Source organism: Mercenaria mercenaria, chromosome 4, assembly GCF_021730395.1.
Source record: "Mercenaria mercenaria strain notata chromosome 4, MADL_Memer_1, whole genome shotgun sequence".
Lineage (NCBI taxonomy): Eukaryota > Metazoa > Mollusca > Bivalvia > Venerida > Veneridae > Mercenaria > Mercenaria mercenaria.
In genome coordinates, this window is record NC_069364.1 from 63744421 (window position 1) to 63761964 (window position 17544).

At 36.7% G+C, this 17544-nt stretch overlaps 1 protein-coding gene across 1 annotated transcript; it reads right to left on the reverse strand.

Moving 5' to 3' along the window:
* Positions 1-1151: 1151 nt before the first annotated feature.
* On the reverse strand, positions 1152-17116 carry LOC123553426 (protein AMN1 homolog). Its single transcript, XM_045343139.2, has 7 exons — positions 16968-17116; positions 12307-12439; positions 11061-11205; positions 9591-9808; positions 6845-6901; positions 5222-5333; positions 1152-4079 (listed from the first exon to the last, which is right to left on the reverse strand). The coding sequence occupies exons 1-7, from the start codon at positions 17033-17035 to the stop codon at positions 4000-4002; spliced, it is 813 nt and encodes a 270-aa protein (XP_045199074.2). The 5' UTR covers positions 17036-17116; the 3' UTR covers positions 1152-3999.
* Positions 17117-17544: the final 428 nt, after the last annotated feature.

The following is a 17544-nucleotide window of genomic DNA, read 5'->3' on the forward strand; positions in this document are numbered from 1 at the left end:
GTACAATTTTGAAATTGTACATTTTTCACATACAGACAGTATTCCACTCCCATATAAATCACAGAGATCTACCTAGTAAACATAGTGCATCAGGTACTGAAAAGAATGTAACTATTAATAATAAAATATAATATTCACCTTTTTATGTCCCATGAATTTGATTACGCATGACACAAATGAACCACGCCATGAGAAATCCAACATAGTGGCTTTGCGACCAGCATGGATGCAGACCAGCCTGTGCATCCGTGCAGTCTGGTCAGGATCAGTGATGTTTGCTTTCAACGTCTATTGCAATTAGAGAAACCGTTAGCGAACAGTATGGACCAGACTGCGCGGATGCTGGTCGGAAACGCACTATGTTGGTTTTCGCATGGCGCGGCTCAAATCTCAAATCATTTATCTTTTCAGTGTCATCCTTTTTCCATTATGCATTAGAAGCCATTTTATATTCAGATTTGTGTTTATTTTTTGGGCAATTGTTTCTGGAATTTCATTCACTTGCCTCTTATCAACTAATTATTTACCAATTTGTTGCTTGTCAACGTAGGTGGGACCAATTTTCATGAAGATCTTGTGAAATATATGGCCTCTAGATAGGTCACAAGGTTTTTCTATTTTTAGACCTACTGACCTAGTTTTTGACGGCACGTGACCCAGTTTCAAACTTGACCTAGATATTATCAAGATGAACATTCTGACCAACTTTCATAAAGATCCCACAAAAAATGTGACCTCTAGAGTGGTCACAAGCAAAAGTTTACGGAAGCACGCATGGACAACGGACACCGCGCGATCACAAAAGCTCACCTTGTCACTTTGTGACAGGTGAGCTAAAAATAAAATGAACTTCTGTCACAACTTTACAAATTATCTACCAAGATAATTTAAAGTTTTGTGTGTAACTATCATGCTGTTGTAACACTTGCACATTTTGGAATGGAAATTCACACTACCCTTCCTGGTCATCAGAAATTCTTACATAACCAAGTTAGAAAACTCTTGACCAAGTTTGATATAAATTACTTGGAAAATTTGATTGAAGTTTTGTGAGTTAAATCTCAATAACAGCTAAATACTACTGAAGGCATCCTCTAAAAATATACTTATATATCCAAGTTAGAGAGCTCTTGGTTGCAATTTATTCAAAGTTTACGTTTTAATAAAATAACTTGGGTCATTTAAGTCTTACCTAACACTTGTTCAACTTACAAATTGTTGAGAACTCACTATGTTATAGACAGCTCTTAATAAAAATTGATAAAAAATCAAATTTATACAAACAAATGTTTTTATTATTTTAGAAATAAAAAAAATGACTATCCATAACTCTGGGCATTACTCTGAACTGAATAGTAAAAGTTGTAAAAAACAGTTAATATAGAAAGTCAAGCACTTCTGATGTTTCATTTATTTTAATAGACACTTGTGTGGCCTGTAAAATAATGCAGAAAAGCATTCTAACACTTAGTTACATAACAAAAACTTGAAAGTGGAATAAGTGTATATACATCTAATATTGATTAAAGATTTTGCTATCTATCTTTGAAATTTTGATGTTCATCTTCACATTCCCCTTTAAAACGAAAACTACAATAAATTGAATAAAAATGTTCAATAATTGCATTTATTATATACCTATATAAATTCTGTAAAAATTGGGCTTGCATTTCACAAGTAAATATGAACAGGCAGAAAACAAGAGCTGTCCGTAAGACAGCCAAGCTCGACTATTCGAAATATTGTCCCAGAAGCAGGAAAATATTATCCAAAAAGGTTAAATATAAAAAGAGTTTTAAGTTCAAAAGGGGGAATAATTTGACCAAAATGCATATCAGTTATGGGACTTGCTGCTATCAACTAGTTTTATAACCCCGAAGGCACATGTGAAGTTTCTATTCAATATCTGCATTAGTTTTGTAGATAGAAACTTGCATGTTAAACTTTAACCAGAATTTTCAAAGTCCTAAAGGGGGCATAATTTGCCCAAAATACATGCCAGAGTTATGGGACTTGATCCAGTGAGGTTAGTAATTGATCTAGAAAAAGAAAAAATAAGTTTCAAATCTATATGCCTTTTAGTAATAGCTGTATGTACTTGCACGCAAAACTTTAACCAGAATTTGCTATGTCCAAAAGGGGACATAATTTGGCCAAAATGAAGGTCAGAGTTATTGGACTTGCTGCTATCAACTAGTTTTATAACCCCGAAGACACGTGTGAAGTTTCAAATCAATATCTGCATTAGTTTTGGAGATAATAACTTGCATGTAAAACTTTAACCAAAATTTTTTAAGTCTAAAAGGGGGCATAATTTGCTCAAAAAACATGTCAGAGTTATGGGACTTGACCCAGTGAGGTTGGTAATTGATCTAGAAAAAGAAAAAATAAGTTTCAAATCTATATGCCTTTTAGAAATAGCTGTATGTACTTGCACGCAAAAATTTAACCAGAATTTTCTAAGTCCAAAAGGGGGCATAATTTGGCCAAAATGAAGGTCAGAGTTATAGAACTTGCTGCTATCAACTAGATTTATAACCCCGAAGACACATGTGAAGTTTCAAATCAATATCTGCATTAGTTATGGAGATAGTAACTTGCATGTAAAACTTTAACCAAAATTTTCTAAGTCTAAAAGGGGGCATAATTTGCTCAAAATACATGTCAGAGTTATGGGTCTTGACCTAGTGAGGTTGGTAATTGATCTAGAAAAAAGAAAAAATAAGTTTCAAATCTATATGCCTTTTAGAAATAGCTGTATGTACTTGCACGCAAAACTTTAACCAGAATTTTCTAAGTCCAAAAGGGGGCATAATTTGGCCAAAATGAAAGTCAGAGTTATGGGACTTGCTGCTATCAACTACTTTTATAACCCCAAAGATACATGTGAAGTTTCAAATCAATATCTGCATTAGTTTTGGAGATAGTAACTTGCATGTAAAACTTTAACCAAAATTTTCTAAGTCCAAAAGGGGGCATAATTTGCTCAAAATACATGTCAGACTTATGGGACTTGACCCAGAGAGGTTGGTTATTGACCTAGAAAAAGAAAAAATAAGTTTCAAAGCTATATGCCTTTAATTGATGGCTGTATGTACTTGCATGCAAAAACTTAACCAAGGTGTGACGCCGACGCCGACGCCGACGCCAGGGTGAGTAGAATAGCTAGACTATTCTTCGAATAGTCGAGCTAAAAATCTGTATTGTAACTTTTGTATTGTATGTTGCCGGACTACTTTCATTAATATGCATGACCTGACACAGTTCTAGTCAATTTTGACCCAGAGGTCATGATTTGAACAATTTTAGTAGAGGTCCACTAGACAATGCTACATGTCAAATATCTAAGCTCTAGGGCTTCTGCTTTTTGAAAAGATTTTTTAAGATTTTCCTATGTAAAATCAAGTGACCCCTGGGGCAGGGTCAATTTTGACCCCGGGCCGGGGGTCATGATTTGAACAAATTTGGTAGAGGTCCACTAGGCAATGCTTCACACCAAATATCTAAGCTCTAGGGCTTCTGGTTTTTGAGAAGAAGATTTTTAAAGTTTTTCCTTTCGGTTGCCATGGCAACCAGAGTTCCCCATGGAATTCAATTCTTTGAATAACTTTGAAAGGGGGCCACCCAAGGATCATTCCTGTGAAGTTTGGTGTAATTCTGCCCAGTGGTTTTCAAGAAGAAGATTTTTTTACAAATTGTTGACGCACGACGGACATCAGACATCAAGCGGTCACAATAGCTCACCTTGTCACTTTGTGACAGGTGAGCTAAAAAGGGTCATTATGACAGTAACTGGATCTGGGATTTTGTATTCGCCTATCGTGGATTTTGCAAGGTTGGATCACACTGATCGAGCTACTATAATAATAACCCTATTGGAATTCAACAATAAAATCACAGAACAGTAAAGACAAATATTGTAGTAGTTAATCTCAGCACAATGTAATGTCTGTATCACAGCTATATATGGACTGACCCTGTATACAACAACACCACTGTTCAGTAAATTGTCCATGTCACTTGTTTCATAGGGGAGGACCGTGATACTGTCAGATCTTCTAGAGCTTGTCTTGATTGTTCTGGAAATAAAAGAACGAGAACATTTCCTCCAAGTTAATAAAACAGAGTTTGAAGACAAATCTGATAAAGCTACTTTGCCATTGGTCAGTATAAAACACATTCTCAAAATCAAACAATACTGGTGTTTTGTGACTATTCTCAATACCCTGCTTTACTACTTTGAATACTAGTGAACAAAATTCACTCCAAGATAATCAAGGTTAAGAGTTCAATGGGAGTATGAAACCTCTTACCACAGCTGTATGAATCGTAAAAAAATGAACTTCCTTGTACAGGTGCCTCTTTTATATCTATTAACAGTCTTCACATCCTTATACAGCTGTCTCTTATATCTATTTATATACAATTGTGTGCATGTCATGTTCAAAATATTTACTTATTTCCTGTTGGAGTACAGCAGCAAGAAAAAACATTTTTTCACCTATAATTATTATTATTATTCTACCAGATTTATATAGCGCCCTTTTCATGATAAACACGTTCAAAGGCGCTTTACATATAGCAAACGCAGCCACACAGAGTGCGAAATTCATCCTCTACTAGTACAGACACAGAGCGATCTGTCCAGAGGGACAGAGTGAGATAGAGACCCCAGAACAGAGAGAGAAAATCCTTTTTAGATACAGACTTGTCAGGCTAACTTAGCCTAGCTCTTTGCGAATAGACAGTCTGGTTCTTTAACATGCCCGGTGTATAGCACCGTTACACGTGAAGCAGTCTTTCCTGGAAAGAACCAGTACAGGCCTCTAAGTTAGGTGGGAGACACTCAAGAGCATCTCAGAAATTTCCAGTGCCCCGACCGGGATTCGAACCCTGGACCTCTGGATTGACAGTCAAGTGTGTTACCACTGGCCCACCATAATACAATTTTTTTCTGCAAGGTGATTGAATGGGTCTCTATGGCTGAGGGGTTAAGGTCAGTGGCTGAATCACATGCTTTGCACTGCTGTGGCTTCAAAAGCCTAAATGGGATGTGGAAATATATGAGGAAGATATCTATCAGATTTATAGAAGGGTAAAGTTTTCTATAATGTTGTAGTGAGACTACCAAACAAAACTAAAAAGAAGCTGATATATTACCATTGTTGGAAAAAATTGTAATATTTGAACATATTGCTGTGATAGCCTACAGAAAACCTACCTGTGATGTTGGGACAACCATGGAAGATCAAGATGTTTATCTGAGGACAGAACTGCATTATTGCCTCTACAGCTTCATCTGTTACTTTCTGACAGCCATTGATGTGCATTTCCTGTATCAGAAAACACTATTTAGTTAGTATTTACCACAATGATGCATATGTAAATTTTCTTGAAGATTTCTTTCTAAGGGTAATGTCAAGAGATGTTTCTTTTGATAAAATTGGGAATACTGCATTATTCGCACAGTTTTGTATATCAGGGGTGAGAATGAGTTTTAAACAAGAGCTGTCACTAATGGTGACAAATGCCCCAACAGCGCCTTGACCTTTGACCTGGTGACCTTGACCTACTGCAGGCAGGGGCACCGCTCTTGCAATGACATTATCATAGCTGCTTTTGTCAAGTTGAAAGGTCAAACATATTAAATGTCGCTGTTGGTTTTCAAGATATAGCAATGTTAACACTTGTGAGATGACTGTCATAATCCTATGTCATGGGTGTAAGTGACATTGCCTGCATCACAGGTGAATGGTATAAACCAGTTCTGAAGTGACATTTCTCCAACCACATGTGCAGAGTATAAATCAATTGTAAATGACATATTTCCCACAACACAAGTGAAGAGTATAAATCAGTTCTCAAGTAAGTAAAATTCCCATCAACATGGATATATTTCCAACATCAAAAGGGGAGAGTATAAACCAGTTCACAAGTAAGTAAAATTCCCATCAACATGGATATATTTCCAACATCAAAAGGCGAGAGTATAAACCAGTTCACAAGTAAGTAAAATTCCCATCAACATGGATATATTTCCAACATCAAAAGGGGAGAGTATAAACCAGTTCACAAGTAAGTAAAATTCCCATCAACATGGATATATTTCCAACATCAAAAAGGGAGAATATAAACCAGTTCACAAGTAAGTAAAATTCCCATCAACATGGGTATATTTCCAACATCAAAAGGACAGAGTATAAATCAGTTCTCAAGTAAATATTACATTTCCTACATCACTACTTTTATCTCAATTAAATGATATATTTCCCAAATTACAGGGGGCGAGTATAAACCAGTTCTCAAGTAACTGTCATATTTCCCGTATCACAGTGGGAGAGAATAAACCTAAATGTTGAAAAATCACTGGCAGTTTCAGCAACAGTGGGTGTGTTCAAAACAATATTCTTATTTGTTCTTTGTTTTCAGCACAAATTTTCCTATCATATATGTGAATTTGAAAAAAATCTAAGAAAGGAAAAAAACTGTAGGAATTCTCTTTAAGTAGTCAATTTAACTCCGGTTAGCTTGTATACAAACTTCTTATGAAAGGGAGTTTTAACAAACATTTACGAAATATCCTTTAAATTCACTTAGGGTTGAAGCTCAATTTTATGGTCGGCCAGGTAACCCTAAACACATGTATTTTTTTCTGTCCTAGAATTTCTAGAAAGTGCAAATAAGAAGTCACTCTAGCCAAATATTCTGATAACTTGGAAAAAAATCATATGTATAAAGTCAATTAAGGTAAACTGACTGATATATAGTAATAAATGGTAACTGAAATGAAACCAAAACTAGCACTGTGTTACTGACATAAAATATATGGACATGTAAAGCTTACCGTCAATGAAGCAGCACACTGTCCTGACACAAGTTTCATTATACCAGCATCTGACACCTGAAGTAATGTCAGCATTAGAGCCAGAGCACTATGATGGCAATGTCATATTCAATTTATCTACAGCATTGATCTACTGGCATATATTATTCCAAGCCGTATTCTGCTAGTAGACTTATGCAGTAATTTTTCAATTTCCATATAAAATGGTATAAAAATAAATAACTTTATAGCTGTGCTCTGTTCCTTTAAGAAAAATAAATTTTGAAAACATTATGCTACAGATAACAAGGCAGTCTAAAAGACAGCTAAATCCCCCGCCAATGCTAGGGATAGTGAAAGGGTAAACCTTTGACCTTAAGCTGGGACCTTGACCTTGAACTGACATGGCTGACTCATGAATTCTGCACAACGTCTTGATGAGGTGATCATTTGACCCAAGTTTCATGAAAATCCTTCAAGGGGTTTAGGAGATACAGAGCTCAAACCTTTGACCTTGAGTTGTGACCTTGACCTTGAGTTGACATGGCTGACTCATGAGTTCTTGATGCGGTGATCATTTGACCCAAGTTTGATGAAAATCCTTCAAGAGGTTTAGAAGATACAGAGTGGACACAAAATGGAAGGCTCAAACCTTTCACCCTAAGTTGTGACCTTGATCTTGAGCCGGCATGGCTGATTCATAAGTTCAGCATATCGTTTTGATGAGGTGATCATTTGACCAAAGTTTTATAAAATTCCTTCAAGGGGTTTAGGAGAAACAGAGCAGACATGAAATGAAAGGCTTAAACCTTTGACTTTGAGTTTTGACCTTGACCTTGAGCCGGCATGGCTGATTCATGAGTTCTCACATCGCCTTGATGAGGTGATCATTTGACCCAAGTTTCCTATGAATCATTCAAGGGAATTAGGAGAAACAGAGCAGACACAAAATGGAAGGCTCAAATCTTTGACCTTCAGTTGTGACCTTGACCTTTAGCCAGCATGGCTGACTCATAAGTTCTGCATATTGCCTTAATGAGGTGATCATTTGATCCAAGTTTGATGAAAATCCTTCAAGGGGTTTAGGAGATATAGAGCAGACACAAAATGGAAGGCTCAAACCTTTCACCCTAAGTTGTGACCTTGACCTGACATGGCTGACTCATGGGTTCTGCATATCGTCTTGGTGAGGTGATCATTTGACCCAAGTTTTATAAAATTCCTTTAAGGGGTTTAGGAGATATAGAGCGGACACAAAATGGAAGGCTCAAACCTTTGACCTTAAATTGTGACCTTGACCTTGAGCTGACAAGGCTGATTCATGGGTTCTGCACATCATCTTGATGAGGTGATCATTTGACCCAAGTTTCATAAAAATCCTTCAAGGGGTTCAGGAGATATGGAGCGGACACGAGTGTTACGGACAGACGGACGTAAGGACGGACAGAAGGACGGAATGAGACCATTCCTATAAACCCCCACCACTTGTGGCGGGGGATTAATAATCAAAACCAGAATTACACTTTTTTTGCCTTGAAAACATCACAACATTATTTCTGTTTATGAATGAAAATTTCCCACACCTTGTTTAAATTGGCCCAAAAAGCGTCTTTTAACAATGCATAATAAAAGAATCAGATATACAGTAGCTTGCAGTATTAGGTTAGAAAGCATGGAAAGTTGGAAAATTAAAAGGCTTGCTAAACTTGTAATTTTTGGTTCCATTTTTTTTTCGGGGGAGGGAGGGATAATAAAAAGGTTGGGCGGCATAAAAAAGAGGGGGTGGGTGGGGATGATAATCTAGAAATTAATTTATTATGGCCTTTCCAATTTTTTTTCCCAACACTCACCAAATTACCTAATATTGCCAGCTACTGTACATGTAATTCTTATTTATCAGCCCACCATAGCAACAAGCAGGAAAATATAAAAAACTGTTGTATTTACGATTCTTTATGCAAACAAGTCAGTCTTGGCAAGTTATTAACAGACTGTTTGGCAACTACAGTTAAAGGTAAATATCTTGATATTTGACAGATAAACAGATCATTTGAAAGTTTATAGTGTTTAGGGTTCGTATTTGAGAGATGAATATAATGTTTGGCAGCTGGTTCAGAATAAATATCTTGGTATCTGAGACATTAACAGATTGTTTGGCAACAAGGGTTTACGCTATCATTAAAAAAAACATTTGTTTGCGGTAACACGACCTATCCACAAAAATTGCTGCAACCCAACTTTTTTTCTGGCCAGTCAGATGAATTTTTTCCCCCTGTATGATTACATGCAAAAGAAATTTCCCTACCTACCTACCAACACAAAAACTTTGGGTTGCGTTACCACAAACAAACAATTTTTTAATAACAGCCTTAGAGTAAATACCTTGGTATCTGAGACATTAAAAGATTGGTTGGCAAACAAGGTTTAGGGTAAATACCTTGGTATCTGAGACATTAACAGATTGTTTGGCAACAAGGGTTCAGGGTAAATACCTTGGCATCTGAGACATTAACAGATTGTTTGGCAACAAGGGTTCAGGGTAAATACCTTGGCATCTGAGACATTAACAGATTGTTTGGCAACAAGGGTTCAGGGTAAATACCTTGGCATCTGAGACATTAACAGATTGTTTGGCAACAAGGGTTCAGGGTAAATACCTTGGCATCTGAGACATTAACAGATTGTTTGGCAACAAGGGTTTATGGTAAATACCTTGGCATCTGAGACATTAACAGATTGTTTGGCAACAAGGATTTAGGGTAAATACCTTGGTATTTGCAAAATTTATGCTTTTTAGGAATTTGCTGTTTTCTCCAAGAACTTGTAGTGAAGAATCTGTAATATTCTGACATCCACCAATGTTCAGCAATCTTAACTGAGGACATGACCTTGACAGCGTTTCTATGGCAATGTCTGTTATATTTATACATCTCCGCAGATAGACTGTCTGTAGGTGTCGGCATGATCTAGCTAGCCTGCATATCCCTGAAATAACACTACACCGTAAAAGAAATCAATTTATCCAGTAATATAATTATCATAAAAGAAACAAATATTTACAACTGTGAAATGTTTTCTCTACAAGTCAAAATGTCTTCAAAACAATGATATTCCCACATACTCCTACTACGAAACTGCCTTGAAGTCCCCATTCTAAAATCAGTCGAATAAAAATTCAAGCATACAGCTGTTAAAGAAATAACATACCCCAAACAGTTGGGTGAAAAATCTATCAATCAGTTCACAAGAGAGCTATTAAAAGGTTACTTCCATTGTTTAGCTGACGGCCCATAATAAGGAATAAAGATCTTTTTGAACAAACTTTAGAGAAGGATGCTACAAAGTTGGCTGAAGTTCTAAAAAATGGTTCAATCAAATTTGTTTTATTTTCACAGTTCTGGTAGCCTTTCAAATGGATCAAGTGGAACCACTTCAACAAACTTGAGACAAGTCCATCCAAAGATGCTAGAGATCAAAGGTGATGATCCACCATGCGGTTTAATCAAAATATTTCTATTTTTTTAGCTCTGTTAGCCTACAGAACAATTTAAACAGATTTTTTTTAAAATCTGGCATACCCTTTGAGTCAAATGGAACCAGTGGAAAAAACTTGGAGAGGTCAGTATCAGGCAATAGACCAAATTTGGTGAAATTCAGACAAGTAGTTTAGTAAAACTGATGCCATGGGGTGCTGAACCACCCATATACTATTATCTCAGTCTTAACACTTACCCTGCTAAATTTCTATAATGAACTTGTCTATCTTTCAATTTGGACAGTACCATTAACTGTTAAAAGGGGTGCTTACCAAAACGATATTGACTGAATGGTGAACAGTGCAGATCATGATCAGACTGCATGGATGTGCAGGCTGATCAAGATCTACACTAGTTGCAAAGGCAGAATCAATTGTGTCCAGCATGATAAGATCTAACACAGTTAATAATGAAAACACAGATATAAACAAGTTAAACAATGAAGCATCACTTTTGACTCAAACCCATGTAAAGCAGACAATGGAAAAGACCAAATTGGTTGCTTAAGACAGGTGACCACTTGAAACAAGTAGTGATTTTCTCAAAGCCCACATTTTCTGTGGGAGGTATTACACATATCTATAAAATGAAGCCGAAGTATCAGTAATGTTTTATTGTTAGTAGAAAAAGACAAGAATTTACATTTACAATGTACATGTAACAATAACCTCTCCTAATGTTGTAACACATTTTAACAATACCTTCTGATGTGATATTAGTTCTGGACTGCTTATTAGAGTTGAGATCTACCTTCCGTAGCTGCGGACATTTGCACATTGCTGAGAGGCCAATATCTGAGATCTCACAATCTGCGAGGTCTAACACTTTCACTTTGTCATGTACAACCTGAAAAATAACCAAGTGGTAAAAATCTTCCTGTATTTAATTCATACCAATTTATTTAGCTTGACTGACATGAAAACTTGTTCGAATCACTCTTCAGGTCTTTAGTCTTGGTAAAAACAGTAATGGTGCCATATGAGGTGTGGTTGGGACCCCAGCGAAGCTCAAACCTTTAGGATGAGCGGCCTTCATCTTAACAATCAGACTACTGTCACCCCAGTGGAGATCAAACCTACAGGATGAACTGCCTACACCTTCACCACCAGGCCACTGTGACTCTAGTGAAACAAAAGCCTACACCTTAACCATCAGACTACTGTGACCACAGTGCAGTTCTAATCTCCCTGATGAATGAACTACACTCTGTGACCCAAGTTGAGCTCAAACCACAACAAACCACTGTCACTACAGTGGATTTCAAATCTTCAACATGAACAGCCAGTGTCTTAACCAAAAGGTCACTGTGATGAATAGCCTACGCTTTAATCAACAGACAACTGTGACCACAGTGGAGCTGAATCTCTTGGATGAAGGGCCACACCTTAACTAACAGACCAAGCGTACTCCAGTTATTGATCAGAAACTGAACGATCTACCAACTTAACAACTGAAAATTAGTATTTGATATACAACTTATTCTTGAAGGGGGCATAAGTAATAATCTAGTCAAAGTACATATTAATTTAGTTTTAAAGGGTCATGACAAAATAATCATCTGTCAATACAGAAATAGATGCAGAACATTGAATTTGGTAAACAAGTTAACCATTTGGAAGATTTAACAGTTAACCTGTTCTCAAAATATTTACATCTCTATCTATATGCAAATAGGTAAAAATGGCTGACCCCCTTGGCAGCCATTATCTTTTCACAAAACAGAACACTCCTGGCACACAGACTCCCAAGAGAACCATACAAGGAACTTCCATGCCAAGTTTCATCAATTTCCATCTACTGATTTGAGAGGGGGTGTTATTAGCAGAAAATAAGAACACTCGTAGTCACTTGACAACGAGTAACCAGACTAGCTCAACTTTGGCACGTTGTGCTCTGGTGAGCTAACAAATAAATGAAATATGCTGTCTTTTGAAAAATTACACTTACTTTTCCAATGTTATAATCTGTGAGAAGTCCACGCTTTGACATCAGATAGATACATTTATCCTTCAAGTTTGCCGGTAAACTTCCAACGTGATCTGCATTCTTCTCAAAATTGTTAACAACAGACTTGATACAGCTACATGTAAATAAGCAAATACAAAAATATCTCAATAGCAATATGTAAACCTTAAACGAGCATCCTTTTAAAAGAAACATCTTGTTCAGGGTCACAGATATTTCTTTGTGTTTGGCTGACTTTTTAATTGTCCCTTTGTCAGTGAGAATTTCTGACATTCAACAATTTCAAAGGGGTATAAGCCTAGAATCATAAAATTACTATTTTGGTATGTATTTCAATAACCCTAACCCTTAATGTCAACAAAGCTTTTTAAAGTGGTATATGTCTTCAGCTTAGTCAGGAACAAATACATCTGTCTTATTAATCTTAATATTTAGCATTCTGAATTGGGTAATACAACTTCTTCTTTCTTCTTTTATAGTAATGGCATATGTTCAATACTGATACATTTATATTATTATTATGGCCATGCATGGGTGGGGGGGGGGTGGGGGGGGGGGGGGGGGGGGGGGTAGAGAAAGTAAAAGACTGTCAGGTTTCCTAGGCTACTCAATCCACCTAGTGTTTCCTAACAGTTGTAATAAAAAAGGTGCAAAAACCTTACACCTTAATTCCCTTATCTGCAAAATATATATACACATAAACTGCTGTGCAGAAAGGAAGAAGTTAGTAGGGTTAAAAACAGGTTAAATGCGGAAGGATTTGTACTGGAATTATGTTGTAAACATCAATGTAGCCAGTGCTGATTTGAATCCGGAGACTTTTCAACACTAACTAAATGAGATTGTAATGTGTTCCACTGGACAACTGTTCTGGAGAAGAATGAATTTTTGTAATAATCAGCTGTAGTAGATGGAATCTGAAATGCCAGATCTGATTGTACTGTGTGGACTGTCTTGTGTAAGGTGTAACATATTGCTTTGGCTCAACATCTACATGATAATAAACTATTTTATGAAATAAAATTAGTCTACTATATAGTCTTCTAATTTGCAATGTATTCCAATTAAAGTCTTTTATGATATTTGAGACTGTGCCCGGGGTCTTGCTATAATTACTTGTTACTAATCTTGCAGCTCATGCGCATCTTGCAGCTTGAACTTTGCAAAGAAATCGCTTTTATCCAAAATAAGGAAAATTTTGAATTAGAAAAATGTGGCCAATTCAAAGAATTCCAGTTGAAGTTCTTTATCTATATGAAATTTCTGAGAAACTGCCAGCTTCTGAAATCATAATTCATTTCACACTTATTACCCATATAATGGCCCAAAAGTGCACCACTGCACAAGTGTGTCCATTTGTAAACCCACTATATATACCTTTGGTTACTAGGGTTACTTAATCTGTTACTTTGGTTACTTACTCTTCCAGTGTCAGTGTTCCAAATGATCAGACAGGTATCCATTTTTGACCCACTATGTACCTTTGGTTACTAGGGTTACTTACTGTATGACTTTGGTTACTGCTGTTTGTATTACATTGAAGACTGAACTTTTATCATCTTGCATTGAAATTGATGTATTGAACTGGATTGTTTGACAGTTTCTTTTTTTATACAATCTATGTTGGTGTTTTTCATTTTTAGTAGGAAAGTTATATACTGCTGTAGACTGAAGTGAAGTAAAAAATTTAAGCTTTATTGCACAACAGTTTTATTTTGTATCAATGTATGTACAAAGTTTTCAAAGATTTTCATTAGCAGTGTTTACACGGCAGCCTTGCAGATATACTGGACAGTTTTTGGATGTTATAAAAGATCTCAAGTGAGGTGAGTTGCTTTTAGTTGTTCTTTCTTGCTTCCATATTTTGATTGAGGATTATAAGAATAGGTGAATATATATGCATTAATTTAATATATTTCAAAAACTGGTTTTCTTTTTCAAATATGTTCTTCTAATACTAGTAATAGGAAAAAGTCTGTGAATCTCTGCTTCTGTTCACCAACCATTTAGTAGATGGAATGTTATTACATAATCTTATGTCTTATCAATTAGAACTTTGTGATTTATGGATCTTCAATGCCTTGGGGCAGAGTTGGTGCTTTATGACTGTTTGGTCCTACCTATGAAAGAAAAATCCTGTGGTCTACCCCTACAAACTTCACAATATAGAGTTAAAAACTTGTGAGGCAGCTAAATACCTAGGCATAACCATTTCCAAAGATCTAAACTGGTCCAAACACATTGACAATATCACTTCCAAATCAACTTCCACTCTTCGCTTCATACAACGAAATGTCAAAACTGACAATAACAAGAGGGCCATGATGGCCCTATATCGCTCACCTGAGTTTAATTGCTTTCTTGAAATAAATTCTTTGCTAAAGCTAAACAAATAACCCCATGAGGTGGGGTCAATTTGACCCCGGAGGTCATGATTTGAACAAATTTTGTAGAAGTCTACTAGGCAATGCTACATGTCAAATATCTAAGATCTAAGCCTTCTGGTTTTATTTTTAGAAAATTTTTGAAGATTGTCCTATGTAAAATCAAGTGACCCTGGGGTGGGGTCAATTTTAACCCGGGGGTCATGATTTGAATAAATTTTGTAGAGGTCCACTAGGCAATGCTACATATGAAATATCTAAGCTCTAGGCCTTCTGGTTTATTTTGAAGATTTTTCTATGTACAATCAAGTAATCCCAGGGGGCGGGGTCAATTTGACCCCGGGGGGTTATGATTTGAACAAATTTTGTAGAAAGTCTACTAGGCAATGTTACATATCAAATATCTAAGATCTAGGCCTTCTGGTTTATTTTTAGAAAATTTTTGAAGATTTTCCTATGTAAAATCAAGTGACCCTGGGGTGGGATCAATTTTGACCCGGGGGTCATGATTTGGACAAATTTTGTAGAGGTCCACTAGGCAATGCTACATGTCAAATATCTAAGCTCTAGGCCTTCTGGTTTATTTTTAGAAATTTTTTGAAGATTTTCCTATGTAAAATCAAGTGACCCCTGGGGCAAGGTCAATTTTGACCCCGGGGTCATGATTTGAATAATTTTAGTAGAGGTCCACTAGGCAATGCTACATGTCAAATATCTAAGCTCTAGGGCTTCTGGTTTTTGAGAAGAAGATTTTTTAAGATTTTCCTATGTAAAATCATGTGACCCCTGGGGCGGGGTCAATTTTGACCCTGGGGTCATGATTTGAACAAACTTGGTAGAGGTCCACTAGGCAATACTTCACACCAAATATCTAAGCTCTAGGGCTTCTGGTTTTTGAGAAGAAGATTTTTAAAGTTTTTCCTTTTGGTTGCCATGGCAACCAGAATTCTGTATGGAATTCAATTCTTTGAACAATTTTTAAAGAAGACCATCCAAGGAACAACCCTGTGAAGTTTCATCAAAATTGGCCTGTTGGTTTAGGAGGAGATGTTGTTTAAAGGAAAGTGTGGACGGACGGACAGACGGACGACGGACGGACGACGGATGGACGGACGGACGCCGGACGGTGAGCGATCACAATACCTCACCCTGAGCACTTTGTGCTCAGGTGAGCTAAAAAAGGTCAAAATTGCTGCCTATAACACCTACATCCGCCCTCAACTGGAGTACTGTTCAAGCATCTGGCATCCTTGGCAAAAAGCCCTTACTAGCAAAGTCAAAAATGTCCAAAGGTCATATGCTAGGTACGTCATATACGACTACAGTTACACCAGTAGTGTTACACAAATGTTGAAAACTTTAGAATGGAATACACTCCAATATAGAAGGTTACAGAATTCATTGGTAATGTTTTATAAAATAAGGACCCAGACAGTTGCAGTCGACCAGTCTCATCTTATTCCAACTAGAAACCTAAATTACTTAATCCCCATGTCTCACACTCAGTACTTCTCTAACTCCTACTTCCCAAGGACCATCCGACTCTGGAACTCCTTACCAACTTATGTCAAATCTAGCCCCAGTCTCAGTATCTTTAGAGAGAGGCTGGCGGTGGTCAATAAGTAATTCTATTGCCTCTGTCCGATTTTAACTGTAGCATACTGTCTTTTTTAGCTTTTATTCTTTTAACGTTGTAACATATCATTTCTTTAACAACTGTTTCTCTGATAGTGCCGCCCAGTGATAGTCGGAAATTGAAGGTTGGGTGAAAGATGTAGAAGATAACAGCCAATCAAAATGGAGCATCTGGTTATGAATGGTAATAGACAGTAGCATCTTCTTCAGTTCAATAAGTGTTATTACACAGTTGCAGTCAGAACTGCTTTTGTTTTTAAATTTTACCTGTCACAAGTGTGTGTTAATTTGCATGAGCTCGAAATATAACGTTATAATTTACAGAAAGTGCTGAAACTTATGAAAGAGATGTTATTGAACATATATTATCTACATGAAAGGAAAAATGCATTTGTCTGACATGCTATTTGTCTCACATTTTAATGGTTATCTATATGACAGGGTCATTTCTTTTAATGGAAGCCTATGGAATACTCAACAGCAGTGTCAGTGACTCATCTCAATGACGGATCGCAGTCGCGAAAACATATGCCACATTGATTAAACCCGGTATGAACCCGATACACTAATGAGCATGAATTTAAGTTATCGGTTTTCGGAAAATATACTAAAGAGACATCATACCTGTCTAGTAAAGTAGAGACAGACCCATAAACAATTCCTGAAACGTCCAGTTTCACCATTGCTGACATTTTGGCAGTTTTTCGTTTGTTTGGTAATGGGGAAATATTAACGAAACAAATTGAGTTTGAACGTTGTCGTAAGGTGCCCCTTAGGTGTAAAGCATCCGACAGAATGATAAATCCATGGCCGGACCGATGCCGTGCCGAGAGGGGAGGGGAGGGGAGGGGGGCTCGTGGCCCCCAGTTGGCTGGAGAAATGCTCATCTGAAATCTGAACAAATGCTCATCAGAAATCTGAACGTGGTGATTGCAGGGCCTTCAAACTTTAAAGGTGGATAATCAGATTTTGGCCATGTAACGGATTTGTTCGAAACTTAAGCATCTGATCATTTACACTCATTTATGTTCACTTAACACTTAATACAAATTAGATTTTCACTGGAGGTATTTTTAAAATTTCATTTTCCTATCCTGGTTGCCCAACCAAGATAGAGTTATTTTATCATAAGTATAAATTTGATAAACATACTATTCCTAAGGAAATGTATGAATATTAGACATATTGTAATATATTTGTA

Coding starts and splice junctions, on each gene's coding strand:
- LOC123553426 (XM_045343139.2), bottom strand. CDS start 17,035: ATGTCAGCAATGGTGAAACTGGACGTTTCAGGAATTGTTTATGGGTCT. Junction 9,809..11,060: donor AACTAATATCACATCAGAAG/GTATTGTTAAAA, acceptor GTGTTATTTCAG/GGATATGCAGGCTAGCTAGA. Junction 4,080..5,221: donor TGGTTGTCCCAACATCACAG/GTAGGTTTTCTG, acceptor TTTTATTTCCAG/AACAATCAAGACAAGCTCTA.